Here is a 21,745-nt window from a genome sequence, read left to right on the forward strand (position 1 = left end):
GCCATTATTTTCAGCTGATGTGTTGCCATGAACCATTGTACTTTGCTGAACCATTAAGCAGTATTTTGAGAATATTGTTCCTTGCATTTATGGGCATACTTGGCAATTGCTGGCCCTGATGAAGCTATAGGAGCACAAAATAAGTGGCCTGCTGATTGAATTTCTCCAGGCTGTAGGAACTGTGGTTGAATTCAGTCTGCACCTCCAAACAAGAGATCAGTGATAATGCCTATCTGATCATAATTATGGTTCCAAAAACAGAAAATGCACAGGACATTTATTTGTGGTTTGTCAAGAAGCTAGAGCTACATAACCATATGGTCATATGCAGACCAATTTCTTCTGAAGAACTACTTAGTTCTACACTGTAAGAAACTATGCTCTCCATTTCCTAGATGGATCTGGCACCTATGCCTTAGGATCGAAGCAATTATGTGTTAACTATGAAGTGCAAATGGAGCTGCTTTACATAAAACAGTAACTTTCCCACCTCCCCTTTCACTACAGTCTATTCCTCTCCAATATTGTGCCCCCAGGGGGTCAGCAGACTCCAGAAATATCGTGGAGATTGAAGTGGGGGGATGCAGAGAGAAGGGGGAATTGACAAAATTGCCCTTCCCCACTTTCATTTGCAGAAGTGCCTTCTACAAGCAGAACAGGAGATCAGAATCTAAGCCAATAATTATGACATTCACTGAGAAATTGTTCAGCCCTTATGATCTTGCTGAGGGAACAAAACCTGTGTAAGAACAAGAAACAACACATTTCAAGCTTCTCAGTTCAGGAACTAAAACTTACCAACCAAGACAACAAGTCTGTATTTCTCATTAGGCTGCCGTCTATATTTTGCTACTTCCTCATAGGTTGGGACATCTGCAGTATCATATTGATCACTCTTCTTGCATTCATACATAGTCTTGTTTGTTTTTCTGTCTTTTCTGCTTAGACGAAAACTTCTCCTAAAACTAGCTGGAATCACAAGATTAAAAAAAAAAGAATAAAGTGTTAATGTAAATCAACCAAGCAACCATCTCATATGCAACAAATGCACCCTCAAGCATGCTGCTTGCTGCTTCCCTTCAGTTTCAAAATATATCCTTTTGCAAAGGCACTGCAAATAGTTCTTCCTCCAAAGTGTTGATTTCAACGAGGATTTGTTGCAGAAGAAAAAGACATTTTAGAAATTTAGAGGAATTTGTTAAAAAAAAAAAGCAGTGGTATAGTAAGGGGTGGAAATCCATTAACACACTGACAACAAAAAAGGTCCACACATTCAAATTGATCCCTGCTGCCATGAAGATCAGGGAATTTTGCATTAAATGAGAAAAGAAAAGAGAAACAATGATGATTTTAACAATTGTTTTCAAGGTTAACAATAGAGCCCTCCAGGCTACAAACTGTCAATTTATCTACACATGTTCCCAGTTATAACTGACATATATTTAATGCCCACACAGATTCAAAGGAACATTTTAAAGAAATGTTCAAATGATGAACATTTCTTTAAAATTATTACTAAAGTCACATCCTTGAATTATGTTAATCAGATCCTGTCAACTGTATTAATATTAACTGTAATAACCAATATATAATTAATATTATATTAAATACTGCATAAAACAGACAACTATTGAAAACATATCCTCTTGACTGAATGGAAAGTTTATAGACTTTTTGCATGAAATGGATAACAAGGATTTGAATTTATGGATCTGAATTTATGGATTAAGAAACATGAACAATAGAAAAAAGAGGGGTTTTGTGACTAACCTAGAATAATAAGTGTGATTCTAGAAATGATATCTACTTGTTTTTTATGTATATATATAACATTAATGATATATACGACAGCAGAAGTTGGCAACGGGTATGCTAGCTACCAATATAGTCCGTTTCACAAAGCTTCTTCATCAGCCATAATATATTTGCATATTCCTTCACAATGTTAATATACACGGATTGGTCAGAATCCATATGTTAGGTACATGTTAGGTACATATGGATTCTGACCAATGCGTGTATATTAACCAGTACCAGTGCCTGACATTTTTGACATGACAAAAATAGTTTGGTGTATACATTTTAGGATATATGCAAGATTATGGTCCAGTAGCACCTTAAAGACGAACTAGATTTCCAGGGTATGAGCTTCCGAGAGTCAGAACTTCCTAAGATACCTTATTCAACTCACAACAACAAAAAATGGAACAAACTAAAACATGTAGGTTTCTCTAGAGGAAAGACCTCTGTTAGTATGAATGATTACTGAAGTAATGCATTTTAGTATTACAATTCACCAAAAGAAAAGGGTATTGTTCAGATTTGGAAACCAAACCTCAGCAAAGTTGAGACTAGGCTGTATTCAGACATCAAGCTAACATTAAGCCCAAATTTGCATGAACCTCAGTTTGATGTTGGGCTGCTGAGCATATTTTGTTCCTCTTCTCTTCTTGACTCGAGTACAATGAAGAAATCCTAGTGTAAAAATAACTGAAGTTGCCCATGATGTATGAATGCAGCAAATGGGATGGTCTTTCTTCAGCCAAGTCAACATTCTAAGTCTGGGGGCTGTATTCACAAGTTATGGGGTAAAAGAAGTGAGCTTTAAACCAGACTCCCTCATGTTCTTTGCAAGAAGGAAACAGGGAGAATGGAGAGGTGAGGCATACATGCAAGCCTACAAAAAGCCAGGTTCAGACTCAATGCAATATCCGAACACAGCCTGATTCTGTAACCTTTACAAAATTAACTTTAGCATGGTACTGATTAAACGCCAATTAACTCCAAAAAACTTTCCCTCATATAATCTGCAAAAGAAAAATGTCCAAATGCAAAAAGATTTGCTGAATCTTCAATTTCCAGTATATTTTCCAGTGCCATCTCAAGCAAAGTTACACCCTTGGAAGCCCATCTCCCCAATGGGAGTTGAAAGGGTGTAACTCTGCTTTAGGATGACCTTTTAGACTTACTTAGCACCCTACCCTGTGAGGGCCAGCATTACATACTTGGTACACATTATTAATTGAGACCTTGATTCTTGGGGGCAGCCACTATAGACATTAAATTCCACAACGAGAGATTTTATGTCTTAATCTGTATCTCACCAAGATAATTCATACCATTTAAAATCCTTTACTTCTCCATGCATTGCTATTTTCTCAGTTCTAAATAAGCATTACTATCTACCAACTATGCAGGAAACTTTACTTTCTGTTCCATGGAAAAACAGTGCTCTTTCCAGTTTCTAGCAGCTCATGACAGTCACAGAAAACCTATTATGGAAATTATGCTTATTAATCAAGAATCCATAACAAATTAGGCATTTTATAAATACAGAAATGAATGAGGCTTTGCCTGCAGGCTCACAATGTAAAGCTAAAGATACAATTCAACATGGTGGTTCTGTGTACACAACCTGAATGCAGTTTCATCCTAATTATGGACAAATAAAGTATCATGTATCAATTTTCCAAAATAGTAAGTATTTCAGGTATTTCTATACTGCTCCCATCTGCAGCAAGTTAATTAAGAATACAATCCTACACAACTTTCCTAAGCTCACTGAAGTCAATGATCTTGGAAGAGTGTAACTTTGCTTAGGACTGCACCATAAGCACGTGTAATTTCTCACATCAGAATAAGACTTCAAAAAAGTGAAAATGAACTTATCCTGGAAATGTGATGCCACTACAGTTTCACATTATGTATTTTAAACAGAGGAATCTTACAATTTTGGCTCAATGCCACTAATCCTACAACCATGTTTAGTGCAGGTCATAGACTAAGGCAGCACCTTGTTTCTTCAACTATCTGGCATGAATTCGCCTTCCCATAAGGTAAGGTAAAGCAAGCACAGAGTCATTACTGACCCATGGGGGAATGTCACATCACGATGTTTACTTGGCAGACTTGTTTTATGGGGTGGTTTGCCATTGTCTTCCCCAGTCATCTACACTTTACCCCCAGGAAACTGAGTACTCATTTTACCGACCTTGGAAGGATGGAAGGCTGAGTCAACCTTGAGCCAGCTGTTTGAACCTAGCTTTCGCCAGGATCGAACTCAGGTCGTGAACAGAGCTTGGGCTGTAGTACTGCGGCTTGCCACTCTGCGCCACGGGGCTCTTCTCCCCTTCCCCTTCCCATACCAGCCTTAATTATGATTTAGCATTAGACAAGTGTGAGATCTGCAAGGACTTGCTGGGGGGGGGGGAATCTCATTTTCCCTTCCCTCATCATGTTCTCTTTCCCTTCCCTGCCCACCTTAGCTTTCTTCATTTTCCTTGTTTCCTTCTCTCCTTTCCATCCATCTTTGTCTGCCTCCATGTCTTCACCCTCCCCCACAATATGTTCTTCTCTCCTTCAGGTTCACTAAACAACCTCCCTTTTATTTCCCTCCATTTTTACCTATATTTCTTAATTTACTTCATTTATATACTTCCTTTTTCCACAACGGGGACCCAAAGCAGCTAAGATCATTCTCCTTGCCTCATAACAATTCTGAGAGATATGTTAGGCTGAGAGTATGTGACGGGAGTCCAGTGAGCTTCCACAGCAGAGTGGTGATTCAAACTCTGGTTTCCCAGATCCCCTCCCCCTTGAGGTAAAGGTCAGCTAAGTTCAAGAGGAAGTATCTAGGCCGGAAAAGGCAGAGCTGATGTAGGAAAAGTCTCAAGGTCATGGGTGCAAGTGCCACTTCCCAAGCTTGGACGAGAGAGGTGTAGGAGAACATATAGATAACAGTAGAGACAGCCCCTCCCTTGCATACTTTCTGTCAAGAAATAACTTCAGCCTTTAGTTATACCCATAGTATCAGAGCACAAACAAACATTACATAGGGTCTCGTTGGGCAGGACAGGTGAGCGTCTGACAGCAGCAAGCAGCCAGGTCTGAATGAGCCAAGCAACTCATGTGGTATCAAGTTGCTTCTGGGCCTGGCCCCAATGAAGCCTTCCTCAAAGGCCAAAACTGCCCTGAAAATGTCCCTGCCCCCTCCCCTTGCCTTTTACTGATGGAAACCAAGATCAAATTACTGACTAAACTGTTACAGATGCCTAGTAACAGCGACTGAAAGCATCTGGTTAAAGCTACAGGCGCTCTTTTCTTTAAGATTTCATATTTTTCTGCAAACCTGAGGCATTTTTCAGGTGTGTAGGAAGATCTGTCTTGTCTGTTCATGGCTCCAATTTCTGAATTTAAGTATCTTGGTGATTAGTATATATATAAAATATGTACCAGAGCCCTCAAACCTGCTTTTAACCCTGGTTAAGAGGGAAACCCTGATTAGAGTAAACAAGGGCTACCATCAGTGTAAATATGAGACTAAATCTCTGCTGGTAAGGAAGATAGAGTTGGGAAGAGGACAGAAGGAAGAAAAACAACCAAGGACTGTGTTCCAGACTTGCAGTGCAATCTGATACAGAGTTACTTCAGTCTTAGCACACTGATTTCAACAGGCTTAGACTGGAGTAGCTCTAGATGATTTCACTGTTAAATTCTTAACAGAACTATGTCTACACTGGACTTTAATGGTATGCTATTTCCAGGATTCTACTTCCAATAGGCTTGCCATTCCCTCACCTGGGGTAAGGAATCCCCTGCCCCCACCTGCTGCCCCCCGTGCACTGGGATTCATCAGCAGAGGGAGAGAGTAGGAACATGCATAAATGTAGCATGCACACAGGATGTAAGTGCTCTGCTGTCCCTTGCCTCTTGTACCCTCTCTTGGGCCCCTGGGACCCTGACTCCAAATCAAAACCATTTCATTTTGGTAGAAGTGGCTTAAAGTATATAGCATTACTCCTTATATTTATACTGTATCCTTCCCCGAAGGAGCTCAAAATGGAATATATGGGGATGATCCCATTTCATCTTCGTTGCTGCCTTGCTAGGTAAGGTAAAGCTCTGTCATGGCTCAATAAGTTCAATGAGTGTTCTAGTCACATACTCTAATAATTATGTCATGATTGAAGTTATAACAGCATACAACTCATATAATAAGAGCCTTTTTGGTATTCAGAACCCTCAATAACAAAAGATTCTGAAATATCAATTAGATGCCAAGTTTATAATGTCTCATTCATTTCCATTGCTGCTAAAGCAGTTCAGAAATTAACTTGCTACAGATAGATGCCGTGAAGAAGTTTTCTTGCTAGGAATATTCAAGCATCTATTTTAACTATTTTTTTTCTTTTGTCAATGGAAAATTGTCCCCTAGATTGTTATGGAAAGCATTAGACAAAATATTAAATGTTTATATCATCATCTTAAATATAATTCTGGTTGTCTGAATACAAGAAAACAACTAGGGATTATTACACATACACTATTACACATTCTCAGGGAAACAGAAAAGTCTATTAACAGGTAAAATGTATGTAAGTGCAACAAGTTTATACTAATGTATTATAAATGCAGTACTTAGAAAACTTCTCTGTATGGGTTAAAAATGGTTTGGCTAAGGATACCAGCAGAACATCTAATTGGATTTTGTGGATCCATTCTGCTAACAGTAGCACCTTCCCCCAGCACTACTATTAGCAAAATGGATCTGCTGGCTCCAGTCTATTGTCTTATGGGTGAGCACAATATGCATGCCTCTTTTAACCAGCACTCACAAATAGGGGTGTGCTTAATTTGTAGAACAAATTAAGAATTTAAATACAGAAGTGGTGGAATTAAAAGGAAAGATGAATGACTTCCAGGCACAATTGGCTGAAAATGAACGGGTAACTCAGGATTTGGCTGAACAAATTAAAACAGTGGATATAAAGAGTGAGACAGCTGGACTTCTGGTACGGCAGTAGTGAGAGTCAGTTGTGTCTGGAGAAACTCCTCAAGACATAATCTGATCCTAATCGTCTGGGGGGGTCCAGAGGCTTTTGGACTCACAGGGGACATTGGAGATGACCCCCAAACCTGGGATGTGAGTTGGAGAGAGACTCTTGGATGAAGCTGAGAGGGATCACTCCAAACAAAATCCTTTTGCTCAAGACGACATGGAACCATTTTGGTAATTAGCTTCTAGCCACTGGTCTAAGCATTCTTACTTCAAACTGCAATAATCTTCTGCTTACAACTGCTTTAGATAACCTCCTCTGTGTAAGTCTGAATTTCTCCAATTAACTCTGAATTGTTTTGGAAACTGACTCTATGGTTTAAGAATTAGACATCCTAACCTTACTGATTAGAAAAAAGAAGATACTGGAGACTTTGTATTGTTAACTAAAAGTTTTTTTCGTTTAGAAGTGTCGAAGAAAAAATTACGTATGGAAACAATTTGAGAAGATGGAATATTTTGCAAGATAACAGCTAACTGAAAATTGCTGGTGCATACTATGATTTAAGACATTGCGGCTCTTCTTGTCTGTGTGTATCTATATAATCTGGCTATTCCAGTGATACTACATACTGAATTTGCAAACGTTGATGCAGGAGAGGGAGTGAGATTAACGTCTTAGACTTGCTGGGGATGTGAGCTTTAAATATGGTGTTAAAATCTACTAGAAGGGGAAACAAAGGAGAGAATTCTTGCTGCTTGTGTGTCTTGGAAAGAAGCCAGATTCCCGCCGCCCACGCACACTGAAAAATTGTCTGTGCTACTGAAGCCTGACCAAAGGAAACATTTGGGATTTTTGCCAATTCATATACTGACAATTGTTGGAGAGATGGAGAAGGGAAAGTCCCTACAGTGGACCATATGCTTAGATATGAGACAGATCTGTATGGAAGAAGTTTTAAACCAAATGATTAATTTGAGGGTGGAACTGATCGAGATGAAGGATATAATGAACAATACGCAATAACAATTCAGGTAAAATCAAGAGCTAGTAGACAAGGAGCCGGAAACTGATATACAGGGACATGGAATGAAAGCCCCTCAGCAAAAATCTATACGAACTAAAGGACCTGGAAACAAAAGAAGAGGGATAAAGAAGAGGACAAAGGAACTCTGGGATGACATGAAGAAAGGTAAATGGCAAGATACCCGGCCAGACCTTATACCACAACCTCAAGTTACTTCAAGCTACACCAACCAATACTCGCTCAAAGATTTGAATAATTCAACTGCATTTTTCAACTACAAAAGAAAAAAAATGAAAATTAAATGGATAGCAAACTGAGAAAAGAAGAAAAAGAAATACAAGGCGCCCATCCCTGTAAACAACAAGTTAGCTGGAACGAGGATGAAGGATATTTGAAAGACCAAGACTTAAAAACTATTAGATATACAAATGTAGTTATGGCACCCATCTTTCCAAACAATAAATTAACTGAAATAATGATGTAATAGATAACTGAAAATATGGGAAGACATAAAAACTTAGAAAATTAACTGTAAAAATCACATACTATTGGTATAGAAAAATAATACTATTAGTATATGCTGGAAAGATGTAAGAACATAATAATCTGTGTGATATGCTCAAGATGGAATGATAAAAAGAAAGAAATTAAAAGAAAACAGATTAGACAGATGCAATTATGTGACTAAATAAATGGAGAAGAAAGGGGTAAGAATATCTTAAATAAATGTCAAGAAAAAAATAAAATTTAGGCAGCAAAAAGAGCAATTATACTAAGCTCCAGACAATCTCTTTTTTAAGGTGTATATAAATAATAGATAATATTAGTTCATATATATATTATTCCATGCTACATAGACTCCTATACTTCCTAAGTCAGATCCACTGGTTATTGATGTATCCCACCAAATGAAGGTTATAAAGACTAAGAGAGATAGAGGAAATAGCTAGACGGTAGAAATTACTTTATAGCACGAAAGACAACAAATGTAAACAACAATGATGAAATTAGTCACTATGTAAGAGGTATAAGGAATTGTATGTTTTAGTATAAGTACTTATTAAGAAGATTGAAGGATATAGTAAATGCTATTGAAAGCAGAGCAAAGTGTAGAACTTGCCCCGTGTTTTTTCTATATATCTTTGTTACATTGATTCATTGTATTCCCCCCCTTGTAACTTGTGAAGTTTTGTTTTTTATTATGTGAAATGCATACAACCCCCATTTATTTTAAGATTTCAAAACATATCAGAACAGAAGGGAGAGGACCTGATGACAGAAATGACAGAAGCCTTGGCTGAATTTCTAGAACCAGAGGAGATTGCCAGAGAAATCGATTTTATAGAGTTAACTCAATATATGCAAAAAAGAACAATGTGCCAAGAGAAGTTCATATTAAATTTACAAGACGTGTAACTAGAGACCATATTCTGAGAACATTACATGATAAACCACTCAAGATTCAAGATAAAGAGATAACAGTGTTGAAGGAAATTCCATGGAAAATACGGCAAAAACTAAAGGAATATATACCGCTAACAGCTAAATTAAATGAAGATTCAATCTCCTTTCGATGGTTAACCCCTGAAGGGGTTACTTTCTACTTTGAAGGACAGAGATTTAAAATTGATTCAATCCATAAGATGGAGAATTTCACTGGAAGATATGGGAGAAAACGCAAGGAAGTGGGTAAGAGGAAAATGAGATTGAAGGCGGAAGAAAGATTAGAGAAAGATGGGGGAACCTCAACACAAGATTATTCAATAGCGGAGACGACTTCAGGATATGTATGAGTGAAGCAGCTAACCTCAGAGCTCTGCTCTAGAGGGAACTAAACTGCCCCACCTGGGAGGGGGGGTTGACACCCTAACCGACACCTGGAGAGTGCCGGACAGTTGGGAAGTAATCCTGTGTGGTCGCCCTTGTCAGTAGCAGCTGATAGGGCAGACCTAGGATCGATTCCTAGCGCCACAGTGAAGGCAAACAACCCGAGGGTCGACTTCCGGTTTGGGATTTATGGAGGTCTGACGCAGCTCCAATCGCGGAGCTGACCGGACTGCCGTTTTAAGCGGCCGGCGGGGGCATTTTAGCCCGCGGCCGACTGTTCTCAGGCGGAGAACAGGCAAAGAACGCTCAAGACCTCAGGGCGTGTCGATCTCGGGCGAGGGGGGGGGTCCTGCGCAATGGACCTCTCTCCTGACCCTTGAGGTCCCACCCTGTGACAGGTCAGCTACGATCTCTGCGGCAGTCCTGGGGCCAATGCGGTTGGCATAAGACCTATGTACCCAAGCTTCAACAGGGGAAGGAAGAGTGGAGGGGATTCTAAGATTGAAACAGCAATTACAACCCAAGGAAAGTGAATGAGAAGGTAAAGATCACTATCTTCCGAATCGGGACAATTGCTAAAAGCAAACAAGAATTAAAAGTAGATTTTAAACTGCAACAGACTAACTATAAGAAGAGGAAGACTCGGCAAGAGTTGTATTAGAAAAAGGAATAAGTTTAACGAAGTTATTAAAGAAACTGGACTATTGTTTTGAATACTTGCGGTTACTGGGCTGTGAGAAAATTTCACCATCGCGAGAGTCACTGAGGGAAGTCGGGAAACAGGAAGTACGTAATAACAATAGAGTTGCTGGAGAGAAGCGGCTCCTGCCAGAGGGCAGGAAGAAGGGAATCGCCATCTTTGAAAGGGGAAGAACCGCGGCTTCAGCGAAAGCGGAAGTAAGCCATATTGGATTACAAAAATCATAGAGGAACCATAGAGAAAAGACGCCCGACATTTTGGACTCTTTAAAAGTTTTTTTTGGAAAAGAACGGGACATTTAAACTAAAAGGACGTTAGATTAATCGCCACGGAGCTAAGGAAGAGAGCGGACTCGTGGGAGCGAGCTAAAGCAAGCCCCACGATGTCGAAAAAAGAGTGGCAATCGGCAATAGAAAACTTGGACAAAAAACTCCTAGAAGTGATTAAAGAACTTAAGGATATGAAACCGGAGTTGATTAAAGAGGTTAAACAGACAGTGAAAAGTGAGCTCGCAGAAGTGAAGAAAGGTATGGAGACAATGCAAAATGACTTGCAAGGAATACAGCAAAGAGTTAAAGCAGTGGAAGGTGCGGTGGAGAATCTAGCTGATACGCAACAAACAGAGATGAGGCTGATGAGGGGAAGAATGGCGGTTGCGGAAAGTAAACACATGGAGAAACAGCTGAGATTTCGCGGCTTGCCGGAAGTGGAAGGAAAGACAGCTCAAGAGCAGATTACCGAGGTGTTAGCTGAATACCTGGGAAAGGAGGAGGAGGAAGTTGTGGCTATCCTAGATGTGGTATATCGTGTAAACTCAAGAATTGCGACCCAGAGGAAACTACCAAGAGACGTGATTGTGCAGTTCACGACTCGAAACATGAAAGAGAAAATAGTGACTAAACAGTTTCAAGATCCATTGGAGATTGATGGCAAGACGATTATTATTATGAAGGAAATACCCAGATCGGTGTTATCAGATCGGAAAAAATACAAAGCTCTAATTCAGATTCTGAAGGACATGAAAATAAGGTACAGATGGGAATTACCAGAAGGAGTGTCCTTTGAATTTGGAGGAGCAAAAAAGCGCATTAGATCTGAACTAGAGATGGAGCGGTTTATAAGGGACAATGAAAAGGACTTACCAGCAACAAGATTATAATCATGGAGTGTAAAGCTTTATCTTGGAATGTAAATGGACTTAATTCACCGAATAAGAGAAAAAGTATTTTCCACTGGCTATTAAAACAAAAATGTGATATTGTATGTTTGCAAGAGACTCATATTCGAAAACAAGACGTAAAGTATTTAAAATGGAAAAAATTGGGCAATGATTTTGTAGCGGCCTCTAATAAGAAAAAAAGAGGAGTGGTGTTGTATATAAAAGAGGAGCTACAGCCAAAGCTTGTAATGAAGGATGTGGAAGCCAGATTTTTAGCAGTGGAATGTATATGGAACCTAAAGAAAGTGCTGGTAATTGGAATCTACGCACCTAACGGAGCAAAAGAAGGCTTCTTTGAGGATTTGAGGAAGCAATTAGATGAACTTTCATATGACCAGATAATTCTTGCTGGAGATTTCAATGGAGTGACAAACTTGGAACTAGACAAAAAATCAATAACTACACAAAAGAAAAGAGGATTATTACCAAAGTTGTTTTTTGAACTGATACAACAGGAGACCTTAGAAGATGTATGGAGAAGGCAAAATCCCAAAAGTAGACAATTTACGTTTTTCTCCGCAAGACATTCTACGTTATCAAGAATTGATATGATCTGGGCCTCAAAAGACTTAGCGTTATGGACTAAGGAGGTGGAAATAATGCAGATGGTAGGCTCGGATCATAACCCAATTATGTGGAAGCTGGGGAAAAGGAGCAAAAGGAAAGGATGGAGAATAAATGAGGATTTGCTACAAGAGGGAGAAAACATGGAGATGCTGAGAAGAGAGACAAAGTTCTTCATACAATATAATATGAATAGAGAAGTACCAACCAACAAGGTATGGGACACCTATAAGGCAGTAATCAGGGGCATACTAATGGACTTAAATGGAAGAGCCAGAAAGAAAAAAGAGGAGAAGAGACAGGAGATTATGGAGAAAATAAAAGCCAAAGAAATACAGTTAAAGAAAAGACCAGGGAAAAAGAAAATCTATCAAGACATTAAAATACTTCAAGAACAGTTGACAGCAATGAATAATAAAGAACTGGAGTGGAATCTGAAAAGATTGAACCAAAAAGCGTTTGAAGGTGCAAATAAACCTGGGAAATATTTGGCATGGCAATTGAAGAAGAGAAAGGAGAAGAAAATAATAAATAAAATTAGTGAAGATAATAAAATGTGTTTGGAACAGACATCCATTAGTAGAGCCTTTTATAAATTCTATGCTAAATTGTGTAACAAGAAAGAGGTGAATAAAGATTCAATAGCGACATATTTGGAGAAAATGAAGCTCCCAGTAATTTTGGAAGCCTGGAGAGACAAACTGAATAATGAAGTAACGGAGGAAGAAATAAGAAAGGCAATACAGTCAACAAATCTGGGAAAGGCGCCAGGGCCAGATGGACTTACAGCAAAATTTTATAAGGTAATGGCCAATGAGCTGGCACCGTTCCTAAAAGAGGTGATCAATGGTGTGTTAAAGGATCAACGGATTCCAGATACCTGGAATGAAGCTAATATATCATTGATCCCCAAAGAAGGGCAAGACCTGACCAATGTGAAAAATTATAGACCTATATCGTTACTTAACAATGACTATAAAATCTTTGCGAAGATACTGGCGGAAAGAGTGAAGGGATGGCTTTCAGAAGTTATTGAGGAGGAACAAGCAGGTTTTTTGCCAAACAGACAAATTAAAGATAATTTAAGGACAGTGATAAATGCTATTGAATACTATGATAAGCGTTGTGATAAAGAGGTTGGTTTCTTCTTTGTGGATGCTGAAAAAGCGTTTGACAATTTGAACTGGGACTTTATGTTTGCCACTATGGAAAAGCTACAAACGGGAGAAAGATTTATAAGAGCAGTAAAAGAAATTTACAGAGACCAGAATGCAGCAATTGTGGTAAATGACGAGGTTACTAAGAAATTAACTATAGGTAAAGGAACAAGACAAGGTTGCCCACTGTCTCCGCTGTTATTTATTCTGGTATTGGAGATTTTGATGATACAGATACGACAAGATGAAGAAATTCGTGGAATAAAAATAAAGGACTTTTCATATAAGGTCAGAGCATTTGCGGACGACATAATGTTAATTGTGGAAGACCCAATGGAGAACATGCCAAAAGTGATAGAGAAGATTAAGGAATTCGGAGATTTGGCAGGGTTTTATATTAACAAAAAGAAGTCAAAGATACTATGTAAAAATATGACCAAGCAAAAACAACAATTGTTAATGGAAATAACAGACTGTGAAGTAACAAGCAAGGTGAAATATTTGGGAATTGAACTGACTGCAAAGAATATAGATCTATTTAAAAATAATTATGAAAAATTATGGACTCAGATAGAGCAAGACCTGATTAAATGGAATAGACTGAATCTGTCATGGTTGGGAAGTATAGCAGCAGTTAAGATGAATGTGTTACCAAGAGTAATGTTTTTGCTACAGACAATACCAATCATTCAAGATTCCAAGCAGTTTGAAAAATGGCAGAGAAAAATATCAGACTTTGTTTGGGCAGGCAAAAAGCCTCGAGTGAAAATGAAAGTTCTACAAGATGCAAAAGAAAGAGGCGGAATGCAACTGCCCAACCTAAGACTTTACTATGACGCAATTTGTTTAGTGTGGCTGAAAGATTGGATAACGCTGAAAAACCGGAAACTATTGGCCCTAGAAGGATATAAAAAAATATTCGGTTGGCATGCATATTTATGGTACGAAAAAGTAAAGGCAAATTCTATGTTTCTACACCACTATATACAGAGAAGCCTATATACAACCTGGAAGAAGAACAGAGATTACTTACAAGAAGGAACCCCCTCATGGGTGGTTCCATATGAAGTAATAGATCCAAGAACTGTCGACAACGAACAACAGTGTTTAACATATAAGGAGATAACCCGAACAGAACTTTCTAAACTTAAAATAAAGACACAGGACGAGTTATCTCCAAATTATGATTGGTTTCAGTATAGGCAGATTAGAGATCTCTACAATTCGGACTGTGCGAAGGGTGGGATAAGAATGGAGAATTCGGAATTAGAGCAGACACTTCTACAAGAGGATAAGAAGGAAATCTCTAAGGTGTATAAAATACTGTTGAAATGGTACACTGAAGATGAAATAGTCAAAGTACAAATGGTGAAGTGGGCCATAAACTTTAATAAAGAAATAACAATGGAGGCGTGGGAATACTTGTGGAAGAATATAATGAAGACTACGACATGCACTAACATTAAAGAGAATGTCTACAAAATGATTTATCATTGGTATATGACACCAAAGAAAATTGCGCTAGGGAACTTGAATATGTCCAATAAATGCTGGAAATGTAAAAAACATGAGGGATCTTTGTACCATATGTGGTGGACATGTGAGGTCGCTAGGCAGTACTGGGGGGAAATAATAAGAGCAATAAGTGAGATTTTACAATTTCAAATCAATAAGAACCCAGAACTCCTGCTACTGAACTTGGGAATGGAGGATATTCCAGCTCAACACAGGACATTGTTATTTTACATGACAGCAGCGGCCAGACTTTTGTATGCGCAAAAATGGAAAGTACAAGAAGTGCCAACTTTCGAGGACTGGATATACAAATTGCTGTATATGGCGGAAATGGACAAAATGACAAGAAAATTGAGAAACCTTGATCCAGGACAGTTTAACACGGATTGGGAGAAGCTGAAACAATATTTAGTCAAGAAATGGGAGGTGGGAGGAGAACTGTGGCAGTTTGAGAACTACTAAAATATAATAAATGCAGAGGGAGGTGACTTTACCGGGGGGGGGGGGGAAGATAAATGTGAATTTCTAAGCAGTTATTTTATTAGATTATTATATATAGTATAATAATAGAAAATAATTAATTACAAGAATAGACTAATCAATATTATTGTTGGTAAAAATTGTACAATGTACTAAACTGAATGAGTTGGTTTGAAGATATATATGGGTCAAATTGGTTGACGATTTTTGATGATAATTACAAAGTTGCACATTTAAAGTAATATAATAATACAATTAAAGTAGAATGAAGATAAGATATGAAGAAAAAGTAATATATAGAGTATAAGTTAAATTGGTTGACTTATATGAATGTATTGTTTATGGAAGTATTTGAAACTATGCAAAAAGGGATAAATTGTCCCATATTGAAGAAGGGATTACAAGACAGAGTACAGAGTACTAAAAATAGTTAAAGGATTATTACTAAAAAGAAGATAGCATTTAGTTATGTATTATTACTATTGAAATATTGTGATTTAGTTGTTAAAGTAAGTAAGAAGACAGAAAGAATATTGTGCTATATAGTTATATAGTTATATAGATAAGCTTAGAAGAAAGTGAAAGTATATGTTTGTTAGATAGAAAGAATGTAAAATGAGTAAGGGAAAGGGACAAACGGTTGGAAAACTGTTGGAAGTCAACAAAAGGGGGGGAAAGGGAGGGGGTTAGAATTGGGAAACAGGGAAATTGATTGTAACTAGAAATTAAATGATATCTAATCCAATAAAAATTGTTTAAAAAACAAACAAACAAAAAACCCCCCCGAGGGTCGATTACCTGAGACAGTCGGAATGAATTAATGGACTTTTCTTCTTTCTTTCGTTTGTTGCTGGAAATGAGATTTATAGCTCCATCTGAACTGTGAGTTTAATTGCCAAGAAATGCCAAATGATAAGTGCCTTTGAAGTAATACTCGAAAAAGAGTGAAGGGAGAGGGACAGACTGGCAGCTCTTCCCCCCCCCCCTCGCAGCGGCTTTTTACTGAAGGGAGTTATGTGCTGGGTTTTTTTAAATCTTTCTTGGCTCTGCTTTGGGAAGGATTTATTTTCAACTGGAAACAGAAGACTTAATTAATAGTTTATAAACTGGGATATTTCTTGTATCTCAATACCTTGCTTTGCAATTTGAGATTGGAACACAAACTCTGGCAGAGAAGTGAGGGATCAGACTCTCATGTTTTGTTTTTTACCTTGACTCTGCTGCCGAGGTGGTGGAGGCTGCGGCATGGCAGCGGTGGCTCCAGCCTTCCCCGCTGCCCTGTGGAGCTGCGCATTGCTGGATCTGATATTCTCAGAGGACCTGTGGGCTGCTGCGGGCCCGGAGGAGGTGGTGCAGTGGTGGCTCCAGCCCTCCCTGCCGAACTGTGGGGCAGTGTGACGGCAATGGAGACGGAGAAGGCCCTTCCTGCCCCTCAAATGGCCACCGCGGCTACCATTTGAGGGGCAGGAAGGGCTGGAGGCGGTGGCTCCGGCCTTCCCTGCCACCTTGTGAGGCCGCTGCGGGTCTGGAGGCGGCGGCGCGGTGGTGGCTCCAGCCCTCCCTGCCGCCCTGTAGGGCTGCACCACGGCAGAGGAGGTCCTTTCTGCCCCTCAAATAGCCGCTGTGGCTGCCATTTGAGGGACAGGAAGGGCCGGAGGAGGTGGCTTCGGCCTTCCCCACTGCTCTGTGGGGCTGTGCAGCAGTGGAGAAGGCCCTTCCTGCCCCTCAAATGGCCGCCGTGAACCCGAAGCGGGAAACCCAAATTTTTTGGCGGTGCACACCCCTACTCATAAAGCATAGATGCTTCCTTAGGACAGGATGGAGCAGACTGTGGTCTCACACCCTAAGCACAGTCCTCTTGATTTTCACAGAAAAAATAAGATACAGGGAACAGTTGTGCTGTAGGAGATCTCAAATGTATTGGCATCTTTCCAAACTATTCAGCAATCAGTCTCTTCTTAATGGTAGAACAGTTTCTGTCTGAGTATGACTGGCCAAGGGAGAAATACCAACTGACCAGGCTGAAGTCAGAGGGGAACTGAGGATCCATCTCCACAGAGGATCCATGTAGAGTGAACTAACTAACTGGGATCAACAGATGAACCTATTAGGCACACAGACACTTGTGCGTAATCATGACATTTCATAATAACAGATGATTAATCTTGTAAAATAGCACAAGAGCACTTTGAATTTATGCATTTGCCGTATATTGCATTGTATTCTTAGGAGACTGTGTTGACTGGTTTTTGAGCGTTTCATTTGCAGTCTTGTTGACCAGGGTTGCCTCTTGCTTCTTGGTTAAGTATCTGTTTAGGGCAAATTCCACCCAGAAACTTTATCTGGCTTGTTGCTTTAAGGATAGAACAAGTTCTAGTTCAAATCTCAGACAAGGCTTGTGTAAGTGAGTAAACAGCATTTCAGCTGCATGGAGACTAAAACTATCTGCAGCTACATTATGGCTAATGGGAACTTCCCTGTTCACAGCAGTATGCCACTGAACACCAGTTGGGGGAAAACAACTACAAAAGGTTATTGCTAGGGGTGTGCAGCCCAAAAATATTCGGGTTTCCTGCTTCGGATTTTCCAGAAGCAGGAAAAACATTCAGGAACACCCAAAAGCCGAAGTGGCAAGCTGCTTCGGATTTGGGTGTTTGAATCGCTTCGGAATGCTCCCTAAAGATTCGGAGCATTCCAAAGTGACTCAGGGGGCTGGGTTTTCTCCCAGCACCCCCACCCACCTGCCAGGTCCCTTTAAACTATCAGCTGGCAGGTGGCAGGGGGGGGATTCCCTCCTTTAAACAGCTCAACCCTCTTTAAACAGCCCACCCCCCACTTACCTTACCTGATGTTGGGGGTGGGCAATGAAGGTCTCCACCCCTGCCTTGCAAACCTGCAGCAGAGAAGAAGGGAAAAAATGCCCTTTTCGCCCCTCAAATGGCAGCTGCGGCTGTCATTTGAGAGGTGGAAAGGGCTCTTTTTGGCTTTCTCTGCTGCACTGGAGGCCCACAGGGCAGGGAAGAAGGCTGCAAAGGGCCCTCCTGCTCCTCAAATGACAGCCACAGCTGCCATTTGAGGGGCAGAAAGGGCCCTTTTAGGCTTTCGCCACTGCAGAGCATGCAGCAAAGGAGGCTGAAAAGGGCCCTCCTGCCTCTCAAATGACAACTGTGGCTGTCATTTGAAGTGCAGGAGGGCCCCTTTAGGTTTCCTCGGCTGCAGAGCAGGCAGCAAAGGAGGCTGAAAAGGGCCCTCCTGCCTCTCAAATGACAACTGTGGCTGTCATTTGAAGTGCAGGAGGGCCCTTTCCGGCCTCCTCCACAGCCTGTGTGACAGCAAAGGAAGCCAAAAAGGGCCTGCAGGGCACTGGAGGAAGCCTAAAAGGGTGCTGTTTGCCCCTCAAATGGCAGCCGCGGCTGCCATTTGAGGGGAGGGGAGGAAAGGGTGTTTTTTCCCTTTTCTGTTGTAGGTCTGCAAGGCAGCGGAGGAGGCTTCACTGCCCGCCCTCAACATCAGAGGTAAGGTAAGTGGGGGGCTGGGGCTTGTGAGGAGCTGGGGTGGGGTTGGGGCTAGGGCTATGGGGGTGTGGGGGTTGGGTTGTTTAAAGAGCCTTGCTGCTTGCAAGGGGCAAGTCTTTTTAAACTATCAGCTGTCAGGCGGCTGGGGGGGATCCCCTCCTGTTGCCTGCCAGGTGCTGGTTTAAATGGCCCTGCCAGCTTGCAAGCGCAGGTCCCTTTATACTATCAGCTGTTAGGCGGTGGAGGGGGAACTCTCCCCCAGCCACCTAACAGCTGATACTTTAAAGGGAACTGCCGCTTGCAAGGGGCCCTTTAAAGTTGCCCCAAAGCTTCCGAAGCAACCCAAATGCTTCGTGGAAGCTTTGATTTGGGATTTCTGAATTGGGGCCATCATGCTGGCCCTGATTCAGGAATCCTGAATCATTACAAGTAGCGTCCAATTCGAGTATTTTACCCAAATTGGATACCCGAAGCGCACTCCCCTAGTTATTGCTTCCTTGTCCTGCTTGTGTAACCCAGCAAAATCTAGGTTTTGTGTTCTTATGTACACTGACACTACCAGTGAAATTTCTAGAGGAAAATGTGCAGAGATGAGCCAGTTCAAGATACTATCAGTGACAAGTAAATAATCTTGCCTGCCCCCCTTCAAGAATTCTCCCTCAAACAGTAGTTTAACTCTTTCCATACCAGGACGCCTCTTCAGCACCAACCTGCACCCAATATGAGACCAACATAATTTGTATTATATACACTTTTGTTGTCCCTAGTACCATTATTAGCTATATGGAAGAGGGGATGTTGACAGATTCAGTTTTCTGGAATTCGTGAGAAAACTGGAATTAATATAGATTCTTTCTTCTACATATTTTGTGACAGGAACATGTCATAAATTTTATTTCTCTCTCTCCATTTTAATCACCCCCTTCTCTGGTTTCTTTTTTTATATAAAAAGGGCTAATCAAACAAGATAAAATGCTGGTGGTGTTACTTACTGGTAATGATCCACTTATGCTTCTAATGCAACCGTTGAAGACAAATTATCTTTGAAGACATGTAACACTAAGTTAGACTTAATACAGTTACTAATTGCTTTAAAAATAATACTTCTTAGCAATTTTCCCCAAATCAAGGCAGTGTTTTGAGTTTCTCTGTTTCAATATTACCAAAATATACTACACAGAGATAGTATGCAAATCCTTTGTGTCAAATCCAGTGAGCCATTTTTAAAAAGTTTAACAGACTAATAACATGCAAACATGCCCATTGGTTACCTGCAACCCCATGGCCCATCCAGGAAAAAGCTGAGAAAGAAAATGTTTTGTAAGCAACTGCTCACCTATATGGACTCCACTGTTGTGACCAGCACATTCAGCTTCTTCTGGATGAAGTGTAAAAGCATACAGAACAAAAGCCAAGAAATAAAGCAGAATAGTTAGAAGCTCAGCCATAAATGCAAAAGAAGAGTTTCTTAAAATGACAATTGTAGAAAGAATAGCATAAAAAGCCTTCACTATGCCATTGCTTAAAAATCAATCAGTGTATTGTTCTATAGTTCAGCAAGAGATCCTGGAACATAGCAGCATGCATATTTTTCATCTTTTTATTGCCTTCTTCATGGCAGCAAATAAAAAAGTATTTTTTAAATTCTACTCTATATTACAAGATAAATATAACAGTTGAAACAGAAAGGCAGAGAACCATACTTAGAAAGAATATTAAGAGTTTTTGCATTTTTGCATTGGCTCAGTGGATCAGACAGAAAGGTTTTTATGACTACAAGCCTTTTTAAAATATAAAATACTAACAGTTCTTATATTTTAAGGTCCTTTGATAAAGCAGAGGTACAGCTTTCTAGATCGTTAAAAATGACAAACAGCAGAATAGATTACTGGTTGAGGGAATCAAAATCAGTAAGCTGCACTAGAAAACAGTATTCCAAACACAAATTCCTTACAGCTTGCAAGGACTAAAAAGAGTCATGTGACATCCTTTAAGCCTAACAGATTTCTTGAAGCACAAGAGTTTTCATGAGATAGAACCCCAACATACTATGTAGCTGGATTTACATCTGACTTGCAGTTAATAAATCAGGTTCTTAAGATTTGAATTTAAAAAGCGGTCTTTTAAAATCATGCAATAAAACCATCAGCATTTTTAGACCAACCAGGTTTTTTTTTATTAAAGCAGTATCTCTTTTTGTTTCAGATGTTTTGGCAAACATTCATTCCAAGCCTGCGAGCTCAATCCATTCACAGAAATGTGTCACTGCTGTTTGCTCTTCTATGCTAGTGGAACAGAATTCCTACTGTCCTAAAGGAAGAGTCTATTGGCACAATCCTTAGTAGCCTACTCACTAATATACTTTATTCAATGGGACTCACTCCCAAGGAAGTGGTTTTAGGATTGCAGCGCACATCTGACAATGTGATAATGCATATGGAAGCCCATACCTTCACTATGTGCACTAGAAGCTATTTCTTTGTGGGCACAGCAGCTTGCCCAGGGACTTCTGCTACCATGATTCTTGAGATTGGAACTAAATAGCAGTAATGAAATCACTGAACATTACTACTAAATGTATTGTAATATCTGTAGTAATTGTAATTGCTTCTAGAGCAGAGATGGCCTAAACCCATTCCACAACCCATCTCTTAAATCCAGCTGCATCTAGATGTTCAGTGAATAAAATTACTCGTCTATGCAGGGAAACTTGTACATGTACCTTTAATTTCCTCTGAGAAGCACAAAAGGGAAAAATAGGAGGCAGAGTGATTACATGGACTGAAGACACAGTGAAAGAATTGAAAGATAAAAACTTAGGAAATAAACACCTACCACACTCAACTGCTTCCTCAGCTTAGAACAGCCAAAAAACAAACAGATATGATTTACATTTTATCACATTATTTTCAACACTTAATGAAACTGGAAAAACATACAATCACAAATTTGCATAAAGAACATG

General features: G+C 39.9%; 1 protein-coding gene across 5 annotated transcripts in view; it reads right to left on the reverse strand.

The window, feature by feature from the left end:
- Positions 1 to 21,745, reverse strand: part of MPP7 (MAGUK p55 scaffold protein 7) — a 162,936-nt gene that overhangs the window by 40,300 nt on the left and 100,891 nt on the right. For all 5 annotated transcript variants that reach the window (XR_008597834.1, XM_054991352.1, XM_054991353.1 and 2 more), the window contains one exon: positions 799 to 969. Coding sequence is in view for 4 of the 5 variants with exons in the window: in XM_054991352.1 (XP_054847327.1) it covers positions 799 to 969 (171 nt within the window). In the remaining variant the exon portion in view is untranslated. The remainder of the gene's footprint in view (positions 1 to 798; positions 970 to 21,745) is intronic.

This window comes from Eublepharis macularius, chromosome 11 (assembly GCF_028583425.1).
Source record: "Eublepharis macularius isolate TG4126 chromosome 11, MPM_Emac_v1.0, whole genome shotgun sequence".
In the NCBI taxonomy this organism is placed as follows: Eukaryota; Metazoa; Chordata; class Lepidosauria; order Squamata; family Eublepharidae; genus Eublepharis; species Eublepharis macularius.